This window comes from Tamandua tetradactyla, chromosome 6 (genome assembly GCF_023851605.1).
Source record: "Tamandua tetradactyla isolate mTamTet1 chromosome 6, mTamTet1.pri, whole genome shotgun sequence".
Lineage (NCBI taxonomy): Eukaryota > Metazoa > Chordata > Mammalia > Pilosa > Myrmecophagidae > Tamandua > Tamandua tetradactyla.
This window is the reverse complement of record NC_135332.1, coordinates 75,539,659-75,558,455: the sequence shown is the minus strand read 5'-3', so window position 1 is coordinate 75,558,455 and position 18,797 is coordinate 75,539,659. Positions and strand designations below refer to the sequence as shown.

At 46.6% G+C, this 18,797-nt stretch overlaps 1 protein-coding gene across 1 annotated transcript in view; it reads left to right on the top strand.

Annotated features, from left to right (window-relative positions):
- QTGAL (queuosine-tRNA galactosyltransferase) overlaps positions 1-18,797 on the top strand; it is a 253,960-nt gene that overhangs the window by 71,898 nt on the left and 163,265 nt on the right. Inside the window, exon 5 of the mRNA XM_077166314.1 lies at positions 7,367-7,432. Within this exon, the coding sequence (XP_077022429.1) occupies positions 7,367-7,432 (66 nt within the window). The remainder of the gene's footprint in view (positions 1-7,366; positions 7,433-18,797) is intronic.

Here is an 18,797-nt window from a genome sequence, read left to right as displayed (position 1 = left end):
GTAAAGAAGAGTTTTCCTGGAATACAGGAGATCCCTAGGATGTCTCTTAGTACCATCATGCCCTGTGACTAAAGTCAATGAAAAACTACAACAACCAAATCCAGGCGGGACTAACCATGTCCCAGAAATTTCAGGAATGAAGGTTTGGGTCACCCCACCTGGCAAAGAACCAAGGTCAGCTGAAGTGCTTGCTGAGGGTAAAGGGAACGTGGAATGGGTAGTAGAAGAAGGTAGTGATAAATATGAATTACGACCACATGACCAGTTACAGAAATGAAAACTGTGATGTGTGAATATTTCCTCCTTGTTTTGTTATGAGTATGTTTGTATTTGTATATAATCAAATATCTTGTCTTCCTCTTATATGACAGAAGTTGCATTGTTCATGTTACAGTATTTAAGTTGTAGGATATGAAGTTTAAGAGGGAATGTTACCTAAGGACTTGCACCTTTTTCTGGAGAGATGTAACTTGTTTCTGATTTTGCACAGGACAGTTGAGTTTTGTTAGGCAAAACATATGTCTGTTATTGTGTTCTGTTTGGAAGTTAAGAGTGTTTGAAGGGGGTGTGTATAGCTGCCAAGTTGACAAGGGGTGGACTGTGATAGGTTCTGATGTCGACTTGGCCAAGTGATGATCCCCAGTTGTCTGGTCAGGCCAGTGCTGCTTGAAGGCGATTTCCTGGCTTGTTGATCAGCTGGTGTATTACTTCCTCAGTCTGTTGATGGCAGCTGTGCCTGATTACATCTGCGGTCACCTAAGGCAGGTCTCCCAGGACAAAACTTGTAAATCCAATCAGTTGAGGGCTTTTAAGGAAGAAGAGAGAGTTTCATTGCTTCTTCACTCAGCGAGCCTCTGCTGTGGAGTTCATCCAGACCCTTCATCGGAGCTGCCGGCTTCACAGCCTGCCATACAGATTTTGGACTCTTTCATTCCCACGGTTGTGTGAAACACCTTTATAATTCTCATATTTGCAGATCTTTCCTATTGGTTCTGTTTCCCTAGAAAACCTTAACTAACACAGTGGATCTAATTGAATATATGATGGAGAGTTATATTTGGATGTTCTTTGGTTTCTTGAAAGCCAGGTGCTACTGGGCATTTACACAAATCCTTGAACTGTACTGTCGGCTGTTGGTCATTCCGCCTCCAACTTGACCGTGGCCTGTAATTGCAACAAGACCTTGGGCCAAGCAGATAGCCTTTCCAGTCTCATTTTCCTTAGCTGAAAAATGGAGTGATATTACAGTCCTGCCTCCACTGAAAAAGTGCTACATGTGTCAGAAAAGAGGACATAGTGGTGTTTTCTAAATGGTGGCATGACATGAAAATTGATTCATTTGTCCTGAAGATATTTTTGATGCCAACTAAATACAAGATTCTTGTTCTGGTTCTGGGAAGGCAGGAAGATACCCTGGAGGGCCGTACGTCTTAGGGTGGGCCTGTGGCATTGCTGATTCACTGTCTGGACTCAGATTCACAAGATGGGAAGCTTCCCTGTGTTTGCGACAGGTGGGGATTTGTCTGCCAGGCGGTCCCACTGTGTCCTGCTGTGTCCCATTCTGTCCCACTGTGTCCTGCTGGGTCCCACTCTGTCCCTCTGGGTCCCACTGTGTCCTGCTGGGTCCCACTCTGTCCCTCTGGGCCCCACTGGGTCCCGCTGGATCCCACTCTGTCCCACTCTGTCCCGCTGGGTCCCACTCTGTCCCACTGTGTCCCTCTCTGTCCCTCTGGGTCCCACTGTGTCCCGCTGGGTCCCTCTCTGTCCCACTCTGTCCTGCTGGGTCCCACTCTGTCCCACTGTGTCCCTCTGTGTCCCTGTGTCCCACTGTGTCCCACTGGGTCCCACTCTGTCCCACTGTGTCCCTCTCTGTCCCTCTGGGTCCCACTGTGTCCCGCTGGGTCCCTCTCTGTCCCACTGTGTCCCACTGGGTCCTGCTGTGTCCCACTCTGTCCTACTGTGTCCCACTCTGTCCCACCGGGTCCCATGGACCAGGCCTCCATCCTGTCCATCAGTCTTGGCAGCAAATCCCTTAAAGGTTGTGACGACGGTTCCGTCACCTGGGCTTCCTCTCAGCCCTCCAGCTCTTCTTTTTGAAATATCTGTTAAGTTGTGCCAGTTGTTTAACCTTTCTGATACATAACCGGAAACAACAAAGTTTGGGTTAGGAGCCCCCAGAAATTGGTAGAAGTCCATAGTGAGGCCACCAGATACTGGAGCCATGTCTCCATTTCAGGACTTTGATCAGCAGTCTTCTCTGTCTTCTGCCCTGCCATCTCTGCTGAATCCCTGTGGAACCCTAACTTTTCAAGCAGGAGTACCTATTCTGTTATCCTTCTCACATGTACCACTTCCTGACCTCCATGCCTCCATGCGGCTACAGGTCTTCAGTTTTTCTTTTTAAGGTTCCCAGCTGTGGTTGGTCACTGATGTGGTATGTGACCCTGGGACATGGAGTCTAGACTATCTACAGTCCACAGCCTACTACCTCTCATGTTCCTAGGCTTTTCTTTGCCCCCTGAATTCCTCTGCCTGTCCTCACCCACCTTCCTGCCTGCTCAGCATGCTGCCATGACCTCACAGCTCTGCCCTCTTCTTTATCCTCCTCCATACTCCTCCATCCCCTCCGTCTTCATCTTCACTGCTTCATTTTTCCTTCCTCCCCTCCATCCCTTCATGTCCTCCATTCTTCCCTCCTCCTCTCCATCCCCTCAGTCTTCCTCATCAACTCTGTCCCCTCCACCCTCCCCTCCATCCACCTCAACCACTCCTGCCCCTACTTCCCCTTCCATCCCCTCGATCTACTCATCCCCTCCATCCTCCATCCCACTCATCTCCTCCATCTCCTCCATCCCCTCCATCTCCTCCTTCCCCTCCATCTACTCATCCCCTCCATCCCCTCTGTCTTCCATCCCTCCATCCCTCCGTTTAGGCCATTTCTTCCCCTCTATCCCCCCATCCTCCCCCATCCCATTCATACTTCTCTATCCGCCCCCGCCCCCCCCCATTCTTACCAGCTGCACTGGCTTCTTGGCCTGTCTTATTCACATGTCAGTTAGCACAATTCTTATAAGACTGTTCTGCAGAAAAACTGGTTGGTGAGCTGGCGTATTCAAATTCACACAGAAATGCAAAATGCAAATACTGATCTTAGCTCCTTTTATTGCTCAATTAAAAGAGAAATACTCCACAAATATTTAATATTTAAATTATTATTATTATTATTTTGTATGCTTATGGTGGGGGTCACATTTCATTCTTTTTCCATGTGTGTATGCCATTATTGCAGCACTATTTGTTGATTTTTTTTGGCGTGGGGGAAGTTCATGGACCAGGACTCGAACACAGGTCTCCCGTGTGGTAGGCGAGAATTCTGCCACTGAATTCCCATTGCACCCCCTCTATTATTATTTTTATTTGGTCATTTACCTTTAAGTAAATGCTTACAGCTTTGTGTTTTTGCTCCATCAACTTAACAAACTTTTTTTAAATTTTGGAATAAAACACATCTATAGATAAATGCACAAAGTATAAATTTACTATTTAAAGATTAATTATTTAGCAAATATATGCGAATTACCACTTGGTCAAGGAGTACCACTTGGCCAGTACCTTAGAAGTACCTTCTCACCTCTATGCTATCCCCTGTGCTCACAAAGTGACCATTATTGTGACTTTTGAGATGACACTTTTCTTGCTTTTCTTTCCTGTGCATTGTGTGCATACCTGAAACTTTATGGTTTATTTTACTTCATTTTGATTTTTAAATCAATGTAATAATACAGTGTGTATTATGCTGTCTTGATTATTTCACTCAGCATTACGTTTCTGAAATTTCTTTTGAGTGTGGCTGAAGTATAAAGTTTTGCTACTGAACAGTATTTGATTGTAGTAATGTATACTGTTTATTTGCTCTATTATTGATGAACATTTGAGTTGTTTTTAGCTGTGAACATTTCTGAATGTGTCTTCTGGTGCATATGTGTGAAAGTCTTTTTCTCCCCAAAAAGTGAAATTATTGGGTCCTAGGAGATATGTATGTTCAGCTTTACTTGACAGTGGCAAACTGTTTTTCAAAATAGCTATACCAGTTCACATACTTACCAGTACAGTAGTGTGTAAAAGTTCTTTTTGTTCTACCTTACCTTGTTGTCAGCACTTGAAATGGTCAAATTTTTTACCTTGACCCAATCTGTTGCATGGGTAATTGCATTTCCCCGATGGCTAATGAGCGAGAATAGCTTTTCCTGTGTTTAGGTCCATTGGATAGCCTCTTGTTTGAATTGCCTATTCATGTCTCTAGCCTATTTTGCCATCCAGTTGTCTGTATTTTCCTTCTTTATTTGTAGGAGTTCTTTTTATGGTAGATTCCTTTGTTAGTTTATATCTGAAAATATGTTCCTATTCTGTGCTTTGTGTTTCACTCCTTTAAAGTATCTCTTGATGAACAGAAGTTTAGTTTTAGTTAATCCTTCTCTTTAGGGTTTGCACCTTTTTGTATCTTGTTAAATAAATCCTTCCCTACTGACAAATCATAATGATTGTCTTGTGATCTCTCTTCTAAAAGTTGTATGGCTATAGAACTATTTCACATTTTGCTTTTAATCCACCTGGAATGATTTTTGTAAAGAATGTGCAGCGGGGCTCAGTGCATGTTTCCCACAAGTATACCCAGGACCCCCTCTCCTTGCTGGAAAGACCTTCCTTTACTCCAGCCTCAGCATATCCCCCATTGCAACAAGCACCCATGGGCACATGGACTGCCCATCACAGACGTGGGGTCTGGGAGCACAGGTCCCTGAGCTGGCCTTTTTATCTTGACTGAGCACGGCTCTTTGCTCGTTATAGAGATTTTAGTATCTGTCTTCAAGTTTCTGCAGACCTTTTGGGGTTTTGATTGAGATTACCTTGAATCTATAGATTTAACATCTCAGTAATACTGAATTTTTCTAATCCATGAACATGGAATATCTTTCCATGTATTTAGGTCTATTTTTAGCATATCCCATTAGAGTTTTCTATTTTCTTTGAAGGGATTCTGGCTTACTCCTAAGGGGTTTATATTTTTGATGCTATTGTAAGCAGAATCTTCTTAAAAACTTTCATTTTAAACTCTTCGTTGCTGACAAAGAAATCCAACTTATTTTAGTACATGATTTTTATCATCAGTCTTGTTAAAGTTTCTTATTAATTCTTAAAAGTTATCTTTACATTCTTTTGGACTTTTGGCATACAAAATAGTATGATATGCAGATAGCATTGGTTTTGTTTCTGCCTTTGCAGTTCCCACAACTTTTACTTCTTTGTCTTGTCTCCTGCACTGGAGAGGGCCTCTAGTACAACGCCAAGTGGAAGTGTAGGGCGTGTCCTCGCCTGGTTCCTGAGCACAGAGGGGAAGCCTTCCATAATTCACTGTCAAGGATTTTGTTTACTCTAGGTTTGCTGTTGATACCTTTTATGAGGTTAAAGCGGGTTCTTTTCTATTCCTAATTTTCTAACAGATATCATCAAGATATTAACTATTTTTAAATATATGTCTAGATCTGGTTTGTTTAGAATTTTTGCATCTATATAATGAGATTGGCCTGTAATTTTCATTTTGTTACCAAATGATTCCAAATATTTTCTAATATCCATCATGATTCTTTTTGAACCACAGATTATTTAGAAGCATTTTTCACATTTCCCACTCATATTGCGAGGTTCTGGTTTTCTTTTGTTATTAATTTCTAGTTCATTTCTGGTCAGTCAAAAAATAACTCTGTATGAATCCAGGCCTTTTGGCTTTACTAACTCTTGTTGCTCCCATTATATAGCCGGGTATTAATGGCTGTCCCGTGTTGTGAAGGATGCTAGTGAGTGTTGTGTTGTTTTGTGTGTGCATATCCGTTAGGTCAATTGTTGTGTTGTTCCATCTATATCAGTAGAGATTTGTTTTTGTCTTCTTGTTCTACAGAAAATGGATATCAGATAATTCCATCTCCCTACCCCATATCAGTGACAAACCCTTCCAACATGAGAAATTTATAATTCTCATTTTTGAACATGAGAAATTTAGAATTGCCATAGCCCAAACACCCCTAAAGAGAAGAATAGAAAGATGAAAGGTGATGGTAGAGATATACAGAAAAGATAGGATTTAACAAAGGAATATGAATGCTGAGTTATTAAATTATCTCTTTTATTCTCCAATATTTTAGAGAGCTGAAAGTAAAAACCTAAAATAGTGGAATCGTAACCCATGTCAAACTCTGAAATGTGTTCTACAACTAATTGTGGTGCTGTGCTTTGAAATTTAAAGCTTCTTTGTATATATGTTATTTTTCACAAAAAAAAGAAGGAGAAAAAGTTGATTGTAATGATAAAAAAGTATTTAAGCCTTCTAGCCTCCTATATTCTGGAGCAGCTAGAAGAAGAAATATGAGACGATCATATGGTAGCCCATGCAAACCCTGGGATCTGTCCTGTAACCACTTTTTGAAGAGAGCTTTGAAAACTATTGCTTTTTTATTTCTTTGCTTTGTATATATGTTATACTATACAATAAAAAAAAAGGTTCTGTGATGGTTATTTATCTGTTCTTTTAATCTGATCAGTTTTGCCTTTATTTTAAATATGATGTTTTGGTGTCTACAAATGTAAAACTATTCTATGTTCCTTGTGACTTTAACTTACTAAATAGTTATCTTCCCAATCCACTTTTTTTTTTTTGGCCTCAAATGTTTATTTTAGAATAAACTACTATAACTTCTCCAAATTTCTTCTGGTTGACATTTGCATAATTTATCTTTTCCATGTTTTTATTTTCTACCTTCTAGGTCCTTAGCCACCCTGGCAACTAAACTTTTGCTTTTACTGGGACATTTAGTCTTTTACCTTGAGTATAATTAATGATGTATCTGCTTTCATGTTTTGTGCTTTCTGTTTATCTTGCCTGTCCTGTGTTTCTATCTCTCTTTTCCTTTATTACTTGCCTTCTCTCCTCCCTTGCTAATTAACTCCTTTGGAATTGAGTGTTCTTTGTTGTTTCTGTTTTCCCCCAATTTTGTTCTTTGGAAGATATTGTACTAATCTGTGTTATGAATATCCATTAACATTTCTGCCTTATCCTGCTTTATTCTCGTCTCCAGCCGGAGGGTCTTCAGCGGGGGGCCTCACCTGCTGCAGCCGACGTGGAGGCCATTGGGTTTGCATCTTACGTGGAGTCTTGTCCTGGGCTTACGCGGCTGCAGTCTTCTTTCGGGGAGGACAGCAGCTCTGGACAGGGCTCTGTGAATAGTCTCCTCTTTCAAGAGTAGAAGGGAATCCAGAGCCAGGCCCCTGGTAAGAAGCTGCCTGAGAGTCTAACATGTGCTGTCTCCTCCAGGACGACGTGATGGCTCCACAGAGGGTGAGGCTGCAGCTCGAGGCAGCCCTTCAGCACCCCCAGAGTGTGAGTACACTGGCACCCCTAAGCCACCCACCGCCACCACCCGCCATCCACTCCCCACCACCACCCACTACCCCCGCCGTGTGCCTGTCTCTGAAGGAAATGCTGGGCTGCACACGCTCTGCAACAGGGATGCGGCATGGGGCACAGCCGAGAGTTACTCAAAAGAAAGGCTTCCTGGAATGTACTTCCTAGAGATAAAACTTCTCATGAAGTTTGAAGGATTTTTGTTCATTCAAGATCAGCTCTGAATTTAGCCACATTCTGCTTAAAAAAGACAAGCATCTTATATTTCTTTCTCTCAGCCCCTGATACATTGGCTTCTTGCTAACTCAGGGTATTTGGTTGACCAATACCCAATATGTATATAAATTCATATCCATTTACTCATTTTTAAGATTCCTCTCTTGACTTATTTTTTACGCAGTAGGTGATGCTTTAAAAAGCTTTAACTTTGATGCAGAACACTGTTTTCCTTGAATTGGAATTGTGTGATATTTATTAGAAACCACAAAAGCTGTCAGCCTACATGTTCTTGAAACACGCCTGGAAGAGACTTGGAAAATGGCCCCTCAGCTCCCTCCTTTGGAGCCAGTCCCCTGCTGCAGGGCCGATTGCTTCCAATGGTGTGAGGAGGGGACCCGTGGACCCCGCCCACTGCCACATGACCCCACGGGCTGCCTCCGCTGCCTGTGGGCTCTCAAGGGCAGTGGCATGTGGCCCTGCAGGAAGGTAGGGAGACACCCCCAGGCGAGGGCACTGCTGCCCCTCCCAAGCTGGGGCTGGTGGGATCCTCAAGGAATGGCCCATCCTCGGGGCTCAGCGCCCTTTACTGCAGCTGAGACACTGGCCACAGTCAGCCACAGCCAGTGTGAGGAGCATTCAGAGATCTGCAGTGGAGAATCGGCCTACACAGTGTGGGGGCTCACTAGGCAAGTCTGAAATCTGTAGGCCAGCAAGAGGGGCTGGCAGGTAGCATGTCTCATCCTTAGGGAAGCTTAGCCCTGGCATCGGGGATGAGACAGCAGGTGCTGGCAGGGAGGGGGCAGCGGATGCTGAGGGGGCAGCAGGTGCCAGGGGAGCAGTGGGTGCTGGTGGGGAGAGGACAGCAGATACCGTGGGGGTTGGCACCAGGGCTGAGGGGCAGCGGGTGCCAGGGGGCGGCGGTGGGGGGGCGTCCCTCCTGCGCATAGGTGTGTGGGGGTTGGGGAGGATGCCTGGGAGATGATGTGCTCGTGTGCCTGGCAGTGGGTGCTGGGGGACGGCGGTGGGGGAGGGCAGCCCTCCTGCGCATAGGTGTGTGGGGGTTGGGGAGGATGCCTGGGAGATGATGTGCTCGTGTGCCTGGCAGTGGGTGCTGGGGGGCGGCGGTGGGGGGGGCAGCCCTCTTGCGCATAGGTGTGTGGGGGTTGGGGAGGGTGCCTGGGAGATGATGTGCTCATGTCCTGGCAGTGGGTGCTGGGGGACAGTGGGGGGGGGGCGGCCCTCCTGCGCATAGGTATGTGGGGGTTGGGGAGGGTGCCTGGGAGATAATGTGATGCCCGTGTGCTTGGCAGTGGAAGTCTGAGGGTATTTGCGAGCAAGTGGGGAGACCTGCGTACTACCGAGGTGCTGTCTCAGGAGCAGGTGGATGTGATTTAGTTCTGAAGCTGCTGAAAGCAGAGACTGTGAAGTGGGTTTGGCTTATTAATAGGAAGTTTTCAGCTTACAACCTTTCAGTTTTGAGGCTGAGAAAAATGTCCAAACCAAGGCCTCATCAGGCAGCACTCCCTTCCCAAAGGCTGCCTGCTGGCCTCCCCAGTTCCTCCGCCACATGCCGAGGCGCGTGGCGGTGTTGGCTGGTCCCTCCCTGCTTATCTGGGTTTCCTTGATTTCAGCTTCTTGCTTCTGTGGCTTTTTCCCTCCTTCCCTCTGTATTCATCCCATTTATAAATGGGGACCCGTGAGGTGCCTCTTTCCAAGAGTATCTGGTCCACGGGTGGGCCTGGTTGGTGAGCCCCTGTGATGGGGTACTGGTTTTTAAATGGAGAGCATTTTTTTAATGAGGGAAAGGAGAAAGATCTGTGGCTATAATTAGATTCTTTTTACCTTGTGTTTTTTGTTTGTTTGTTTGTTTTTGTTTTGAATGGGCAGGCTCCAGGAATCAAACCTGGGTCTCCAGCACATAAAATTACATTCTTAAAAGGATTGAGAGCCAAAAAAGTTAAAGAGCCACTACCCTTAGAACCACAATATGTGGAAATATGTACATCCCCAGCAGTTAGTCACCACACATTCCAGAAGTTGCTGTTTGAATGCTTACAACCACAGATGTGTAATTTCTTGCCCCTTTTGAACTGGGAAAGATGTTGGAAACGAGTTGGAAAACCTGCTGTGACAAATAGTGGCAATGTGCAGTGTAAGAGCAGTGTGGGTGGCAGGGAGCCACCGGGGAGGGTTGTCCAGCACTGGGCAGTGGCTTTGCCGTCGGCCTCCGAGACGCCATAGTCGGGGATCACCAGACACCCAGTATGTGCTGAGCAGGCCCCAGGAGAGACCCACGGGTTGTCCCTGCCCGTGGAAGGAGAGATTGGGTGCATCACTGCATCCTTAGGTTCCTTGGTGGGGAGAGAAAAGAGATGGAAAGAAGTCCTCTGGGTGGATTACTCTGTCCAGAAAAATGCAGAGATTGGGATTTCCAGTAATTTCTTTCATTGCTCTGTGGGTGTAATAATGTTACATGTGGAAATCGGAGAAGAAGGGAGTGAGAGGGTCTTAGAACAACTCGATTTTTCCAAGGTGTGGATTGCACAGGGCTGCCATGTCTGTCGCCTGATCCAGTGCCCTTTGCTCTTACCTTTCCTGCCACCCTGGAAGCCCTGGACGTCCCGTCCCGTCCCAGCCTGCGAGGTTGAAGCCACTAGGTGGACTGGGGACGTGTTGCCCTCATGCCACACACCGCAGCTTTCACTTGAGTGACTTACACACAGCTAGAAAACCATCAGAGTATCTGTAATGCATTCTATACTGGAAACTTCTAAAGAATTTTAGAACAAGTGTGACATTTTAGAGATGAAGAAGGTTCTTTCAGATATATTGTTTCCAACTTTTTTTAATTTCCAGAACTGAAAAGTTAAACACAATTGTGTTCATTAATGAAGTTGCTTCTGGCAGCTCTCACAGCGGGGTGCTTGTCTAGCGATACATAAGGTATTTGGGGGAAAAATGTGATCTGAGTTCAGTAACGTTCAGATTAGAACTTTCCATGGATGTATAGCTGTGGTGTGTGTGTATACATGTGTAGGTGTGAATATGTGGACGTGTTTACTTATGAGTGTGTGTATTGTGCACATGCATGTGCATATGTGTGTACACACAGCTGTGAATGCATGCGCACGAGTGTACGTGTGTGCACATATGTGTAGGGGCCACGTGTATGTGTATGTTTATATGTGGCTGTGAATATATGTGCATATGTATGTCTGTACATGTACGCAGTTGTGAATGCATGCCTGGGGGGTAGCTGCAAGAGTGTGTGTGTACACACACGTGCAACTCCCTGGAAGGTGCCTGCTCTTGGGGGCAGCGGGAACAGGTGTGTGCCCTGTGGGGTATCTCTGCACAACACTATCACCCCCCCTCTGTGGTTCTGAGAGCTTCAGATTCTTCCAAGTACATGTTACTCTTTAATGAGAGAAAGAAAATGTCTTAGTGAAATGGGCTAGCTGTATGATTTGTTGGTAACTGGGAAGTGCTCACGTGGAACTGCTGTTTGGGAGATGTTTGGGAGATGGTTCTGGAGAGATATCTAGGAACAACCACCTGAAGCAGACTGAAATGGAAGAAATGAGAGGAGGCATTCATTAATTCGTAGATGTGGTCAGCAGTGTTCCCAGGCACTGGTTGTGGGGGGCAGGTCGGGGCTGTGGGGGACAGTGGGCAGGGGGCTGTGGCCATTGGCGACGGGGTCTGCAGAGCACAGAGGGCCACGGTTATGGGGCACAGGGCCTGGGGCTGTGGGGGTAGGGCAGGGACCACGGGAGGCAGGGGGCCAGGGGCTACGGGGACAGGGGGTCTGCTGGGCACGAGGGCCATGGCTATGGGGCACAGGTCGCAGGGCCGTGGGGTAGGACACAGGCCACGGGGAGCAGGGACGCTCCCATGGCCCAGGCCAGTGTCAGGTCAGGCCTCCGCCCAAGCGTGCCTGTCTCAGAGTCCCTGTGCCCTTTGTCCTGGTCACCGTGGTGAGTCCTGCTGAGCTGTGTGTACCCAGGGCACTGGAGGGTCTGTCCCACGACCTGACCACTGAGTGGAGCCAGATCCCGACGGGAAGGATGTGCCCCAGGTTGAAGCCAGCTGCCTGGCCCCGCAGGCCCCACTGTCCAGCCGCACGCGGTGTGTGGGGACAGTGTAAGGGACCCATGAAAGGCGTATGTGGGCGCCACAGTCAGGTTGCAGACAAGTGCGTGGGGCTGTGGGCCTGGGGGTGGAGCCCCAGGCCGGGTATGAGCAAGGTGCCCTGCAAAGTGGGGGCAGGCCCCGGGGGGAGTTCAGGGCACCTGATATTTGGGGTGTGTGGGGGGCAGGCAGCAGGAGGAAACGCAGTGGCAGAGGAGCCAACAGATGTGGGGGTCGGGGGTCAGAAGAGGGTGAGGGGGCCGGGGCGGCAGGGGCATTGCCTTCCTCGGGCTGGGGAGCCTTAGGGGGGAAAACCTGTCAGCGAGGTAAAGAATCCTAGGTCGCAGTTTTTGTTCTGTGAAGACGTCTCTGCCGTCTTCGATCTTCGTGGCTTCTGCTGGGAATCCAGTGTCACGTTCATTTCTCTCTAACATGGCTTTTTTCTCTGGCTGCTTTTAGCATTTTCTCTTTAATCTGGGTTTTCAGCAACTTGACTGTAATGTGCATCGGTATGGGTTTTTTAAAGAGGCACTGGATCTGTGGTTTTATAATCTTCACCGAATTTAGAAAATTTTCTACCGTTATTTCTTTAAATATTTTTTTTTAGTCTCCCAGTCTATTCTTTTTCCTGGTACCCCAGTTACTTGCATTAGACACTTAATATTGTCCCACGGGTTACTGGTGCACTCTTCTCCCTTTGCCCCCGTATTTTTTTTTTCTTTTTTTGTGTACTTTGTTTTGGATTTATTCTACTCTGTGTCTTCAAGTTCACTGGTCTTTTCCTCAGCAGTGTCAAATCTATCATAAAAACAGTTCAGTTACTTCTTATTCAGATTTTGTATTTTTCTTCTCTAGAAGTCCCACTTTTTATATCTTCCATTTCTCTCATTAACACACTCACATTTTCCTCTGTTTGAACATATGGAATATATTTATCATAGTTCTTTTAATATCCTTGTCTGCGATTTCCATCATCTTCGTCATTTCTGCATCTGTTTCTATTGATTTACTTTTCTCCTCATTATACGTCACATTTTCCTCCTTCTTTGAAAGCTGGTAACTTTTCTTTGACTGTTGGATCTTGTGAATTTTACATTGTTTGAGTGCTGGATTTTGTTGTTCTCTTTTTTAAAAAAAATTGAAAATCTGTTCTCTTGCACAGAACTTGTATTAAGTTGGATCTTTTCAAGGCTTGCTTTGAGCTTTTTTAGGCAGATTCCAATGTTCCAAGGCCATTTTTGCCCCACTTCTGAGGTGACTCCAGTGAGGGTTCCGTCTGCTCTCTGGTGGCAGCGTGAACAGGTCTCAGACTTGAGGACGTCAGGAATTGCTCTACCCACTCCTTCTTGATGGTTCTTTCCTGCCCTTGGTAATTTCCTTTCATATGTGCAAATCAGCACAAAACCCGTGGGGACCCTCCATAAGTTTCCGAGTTCTCCGTGCAGCACCACCTTTCTGGCCTCTCCCAAAGTCCTCTCCTCTGCCCAGCACTATCTGAGCTTCTCTTTTCTTCCCCTCCTTGCACCGTGTCGAGTCCACGTTGCTTGTTTCTATTCTTTTAGGGATCACAGTTTTGTGCTGCCTGTAGTTGAATGTCTGAAAAACAGCTGTTTCATAGATTTTGCTCAGTTTTCCAGTTGTTGAAGGCAGAAGGCTAAATATAGCCCCAATTACTCTGTCTTTACTATTAAAATCGAGCTGTTTTAATAATGGGGGCATTTTAATGTTTTTTAATACTTAGCTGGGCCTGCAAGCTTTTGTTCCCTTTTTTTTTTTAGCATGGGCAGGCACTGGGAAGCCCCTTGCTTTTTTTACATGTAGACTTTTTTGGCCATTTTATTTGTCCATATTTTTCCAGATTATCAACTTAACTAGATTTAAAAAAAAGCTTGATGGCAAAATAATTTTGGGGACTACATTAAAATAACACTTGGAAAGTTCCCAAGTTTATAATGCTGAGTCTTTTCCAGGATCATGAGAGTTGTTTCCATCTGTTGGATTCTTCCTTTTTGTTTTGGGGAGTTCTATATCAGTTGTGTGCATGCAGTTTTTGCCCATTCTTTATGTGTTTAAGATGTTTTTGTTTCATAAATTGTTTATTATCCCCCATTATGTCTTATGTGTATGTGAATATATATATATGAAGCCTATTTCTGTATGTTATCCTTATATCCTGCTGCTTTACTAAATTTTGCTACTGTTTATAATAATTTCCCATTGATTCTTTAAGGTTTTCCCATGTGAAACCCTGTCATTTGCAAATACAGGTAGTTTGACCTGGACCTTCCAGTTCTCAGATCTAATTGGTTTCTCGTGCTGACTCATCTGGTTAATATTGCCGGGCCAGGTTAGAGAGCAGATGAGCTCGTTGCCCCCTTGACTGGCAGGTTTATTTGTTTCCGATCCCTCTACCAGGAGAGGGACCCTGTTGCCTCAGCCTTCGAGGTGGCCCCCTCTGGGCCCCCATGCGGGCTCTGTCCTTATTGATTTCCCCTCATCCCCGTCAGACATTGCCATCTCCGGAAACGGCAGAAATTCAGAGCAGAGGACACTTTGGGTTCTCCCTTACCTCCTGGGCTTTTGCGTTTAATTAATTCTTGCCCTCTCCATATTCTTTATAGCTTGTGAGCTAGCAATGGCTTAGAAAAGACAGTTTTTCAAAATAATTATTTTGATGGTTCTCCATGTGATGTCCTATCAGGGAATCTGGCTTGCCATACTGCCAGCATCGTAAATGTAGAGCATCTCATCACTAGCCGTATGTCAGCCACATTTTCTGTTCTTGTGGAAGCTTCTGCAGAGTGTCCTTGAATGCTTCCTGTGTACTGGTCTTGGGCTGCCCGAGGCTGGTAGACCAAGGGGAGCGCTGGGTGGGACTGCAGGGCGGGAAGTGGGCAGGAAATGGATGCATTTCCTTGGTCTCTTTGCAAGCTCCTACCTTCTTTTCCTATATTTCTGTGTTTCCATTCCTGTCCTTCTGTAGCCTTCCATGTGCCCAATTGTTAGCTGCGGGGATTGAATGGCTTAACCCTGGGGCCCTCCTAGCTGTGCTCTGATTCTGCCTCCTTTCTCACAGAGCCCCTTATGGGCCCCTGCAGGGAGTGGGTGTGCTGGAGGACAGCCTGGAGGCAGTGACACTGCAGCCTCTGCTGAGCTCCTGCTGTGGGTCAGGAGGGTGGGCTCGGCCACGCTGGCCAGGGGCCTCTGGCCTGTGGTGAAGTGCATTGAGGGCCCCAGGGCTTCTAGGCTCCTGCTGGAAAAACACTCCTGGTGAGTAAAAAGCTGGAACTCAGATTAGATCGGACCAGGCTCGCTTGTTTTGGAGGGTGAGGAAACTTAAAGGAGAAATTATGAGAAGAGAAGGTACTGCTTGTTCTCCAGCAATCTTGCTGCTTCCAGATCCAGCCTTCTCTGAACAAAGGTCAGTCTCGAGGAGGTGAAGAGAATGAGCCTAAACCTACTGTCTTAGGTGATTGTGCACTTTATCTTTTTCAATCCTCACAAGCTTCCTGCAGGATTAATACTACCAGCACCATTTTCAGAGACACTAAAGCTCAGAAAAGTTAATTCATCCTAGGAAGAGCCTAGATTTAAGCCCAGGCACCCCTGGCTTTTTGTGCAGACTTGAAATGTGGCTGGTCTCTCCCCTAGGTGGTTTGCCAAGGTGGGCGAGCCGTGAGGCAACCTGCCTAGGCCTACAGGCCTCCTTAGACGTCGCGGGTCTGCACCTCAGCTGCCCTCCTGCCCCGGCCTCTGCACACAGACTGGTACACAAACGCACACATGCACACATGCTGTTCTCACCCAATAGCGTCTGCTCTAATGTGAGGCCCTTTGGGGTATCAGCTACGTATGGTGACTCCCAGCTTGCATTATGCTTTCCAGAAGTGCAGGATGTGGGTGCCAGCTGTGGCGGGAGGTTCCCGATTTCTGCACCTGACGCTCAGTGCCCCTCTCCCGGCTGACTTTCTGCTCCGGTCGCAGTCTGGGCTTTTACTTCTTGGTACCATCTGAATCTTAGGCTCAGCCTGAGACTCAGCTCTGGAAGAGCTGAGAAAGGCCACGAGACATAAACTCTAGCACTCTGCTGCCTCCAACAGGGCTCTGCATGCCACCGTGTATGGACAGCCGCCTTTTTCTTGGGACAGCCACTTCCCTGAAAGGCCTTGTGGGAGAGGTGAACAGCCAGCATGAAGAGCAGTAGTTTCTTCAGGCCCCAGGCATGAAGAGAAGCCCTGAGACAGGCACTCTTGCAATTGCACCTGAGTCATCTTGGCCCGGACTTGGAGCCAGCCTGCATGATGGGCATTTACGCAGTGCTTCTGAAGTGGCCACTTGGCCTCATCCCCATGGTCAGGATGGAAACCCTGATTTCCCCTCGCCGACGGTCCGCTGTGCTCGGGGCTGTGCCCTCCGTAGGGCCTCATTTAGCTCTCACCATGGAAATAAGATGTTCTGGCTGCTGCTTTTCAGAAGATTCCAGAGGCTCAGCCAAGTTTCAGGACATCATAACCCCCACCTCCACTGCCCTCCCCTCTAGGGCCCCGTGCTAGGCCGCCAGGCTTGCTCTTCCTTCTGACCGGCTTTCCTTGCCCCCTGGGCAGGCCTGGGCACCACTGCTTGGAGTCTGCTCCCAGACCTGGCCCCCTTCTTCGACTGAGCCCATCTCCTGGGTTTTCCAACAAGTGGCATCACAGCGGTGGCACCCTCTGTGGATTGTCTGCTGAAGGTAAAGTGCCATCAGTGGTGAACAGCAGGCAGGACAGGCTCTGCCACTCCTGTCCTTGGGGATCTCAACCACTGGCTTCCCTGTTTTTTTGTTTTTATAAAATCAAGGACTGAGCAGTCACCAACTAAAAGACTGCTCCATCAGGGCCCAGGTTGGCTCTCAGAAAACCTCCGTGGTTTACTGAGTGTGTGTGTGACACCTGCTGGCTCTAGCTCACCTGACGCCTGCCGGCACTTGCTCACCTCACACCTGCCAAATCTCGCTCACCTGTAGAGCACAGAAAAGCCTTGAGACTTTTGAGAATAGATTTCCACAGGGATATTTACATTTTGGGGTAGCACTGATTTCCCCCCATTAAAAGACACATGAGACTGAGGGCAGAGACAGCCCAGCTGGACAGGTTGAGACACTGTGGGCTTACTCTACAGACGTAGGTTTTTAAGGACGTCTGACAGGCCTGTTCACCTTGAAGAGAAGCAAACTTCCAAAACCAAGGTGCATATGTCACTGCCCTTTTCTCTGACTGGAGTCCTGAATAGTTGCATGAAGCAGGGAATGAACAGAGTCCCTGGAGGGCGTGTTAAAGGTCTGGAATGGGGCCCTCCAGTATAAGTAGCTGAGGAGCAGAGCTCCAGCCTGCCCTCAGGGCTCCAGAGATTCCCTGGGCCACCATGGACTTGTGGTTCTCACACTTTTTGCTCACATAACCCTGACATAATTTGGAAAACAACGTGAACACCTGCACTTGTTGAGAATCCCTGTGTGCCCTTCACTGAGATTCCTCAAAACGCTGTTTTATCACATTTGCCTCATCATAGCTTTCCTTCCTTCCTCCTTCTCTCCTCACACCCTCCATCTCTCTCTTCCTCCCTTCTCCCTTTTTTCCTTCTTCCTTCTTCTCTGCCTCTCTTCCTCCCTCCCTCTATCTGCCCATCTATCTGTCCTTCCAAGTCAATAAGAATTGAAACAGACTTGAGACTTTTCTCCAAAGAAGGCTTACGAATAGCTGCTGAGCACAGGAGAAGATCCTCAGCATCATCAGTCATCAGGGAACTGCAAATAGACCTCAAGGAGGTGCTCCCTGCACACCCAGTGGAATCTTCATGCTAAAAAGAAAAACCGCCAAGTGTTGGGAGGATGTGGAGAAATGCAGACCCTCATTCATTGCTGGTGGGAACATAAATTGGTGCAACCACTTCAGAAAACAGTTTGTAAGTCCCTTAAAACATTTAACATAAACTTACCAGCAACCCAGCATTTCACTCCTAGAAATCCGCTCAAGAGAAATGAAAAGCCATGTCTACCTGAAGACTCGTATGGAAATGCTCATGGTAGTGTATAATAGCCGAAAACGAGAAGCAGTCAGATGGCTCACAAGTGGTGCCTGGGTGAGCACCCTAGAATGGGTGGCAAGAAAGGAATGAAATGTAAATGAATATAGGCTACATGTGGACAATCCTCAAAAATGCTATGCAAAGAGAAATAAGGCAGACACATACTGTATGATTCCATTTATATGAAATGTTCAGAAAAGGCAAATTCAGAGGCAAAAAGCAGATCTGTGGTTGCTGGGCTGGGATGGGCAGTGACTGTGGATGGGCTGAAGGAACTTTGTGGGATGAAGGAAATGTCCTAAGATTGGACTGATGTGATATTGCACAATTCCTTCAATTAACTAAAAATCATTGGATTGTAGACTTATAACAGGTGAAATTTATGGTATGAAATTATCCTAAATAAAGTTGAAAAAAAATACAGCTCTAGAGAAGTACAAAGTAATATCAAGAAACTATTTTGTGTTTGGATTTGCAACTTTTTATTATTGTTATTGCTGTTATGAAACTAGTCTTCTGGATTTTTCTTGTGTTGACTTTTAAATTCTGTGAAAAAATTGACATTGCTTTCTTGTCCAAAGAAAGGAGAACTGCCCATCAGCGCGCCTGCCCTTCCTCTTTTAGAGCTTATGTGTGGGCGAGGAGTCGCCTTCTAGGAGGAACGAGGAAGTCATGTTGCTGCATTAGTTTCTTCACAAAACGTTTCTCCTTTTCCCCTGCGATGTACAGCCTGTGGGAGGACTCAGTCCACATACCTTTCTCTACTCTAATTCTCTGACTCTGCATTTTTGGGAGGGGTGGGTTCCTGCCTGCGGCTCTGACTTTCAGAGTCTGTTGACCCCCCTCCCTCACTGTGGTGATTATGTGGATATCGTGTGTGCATATATGGGCTCTGCATGCCATGCATGTGCACACATGGACTCTATTC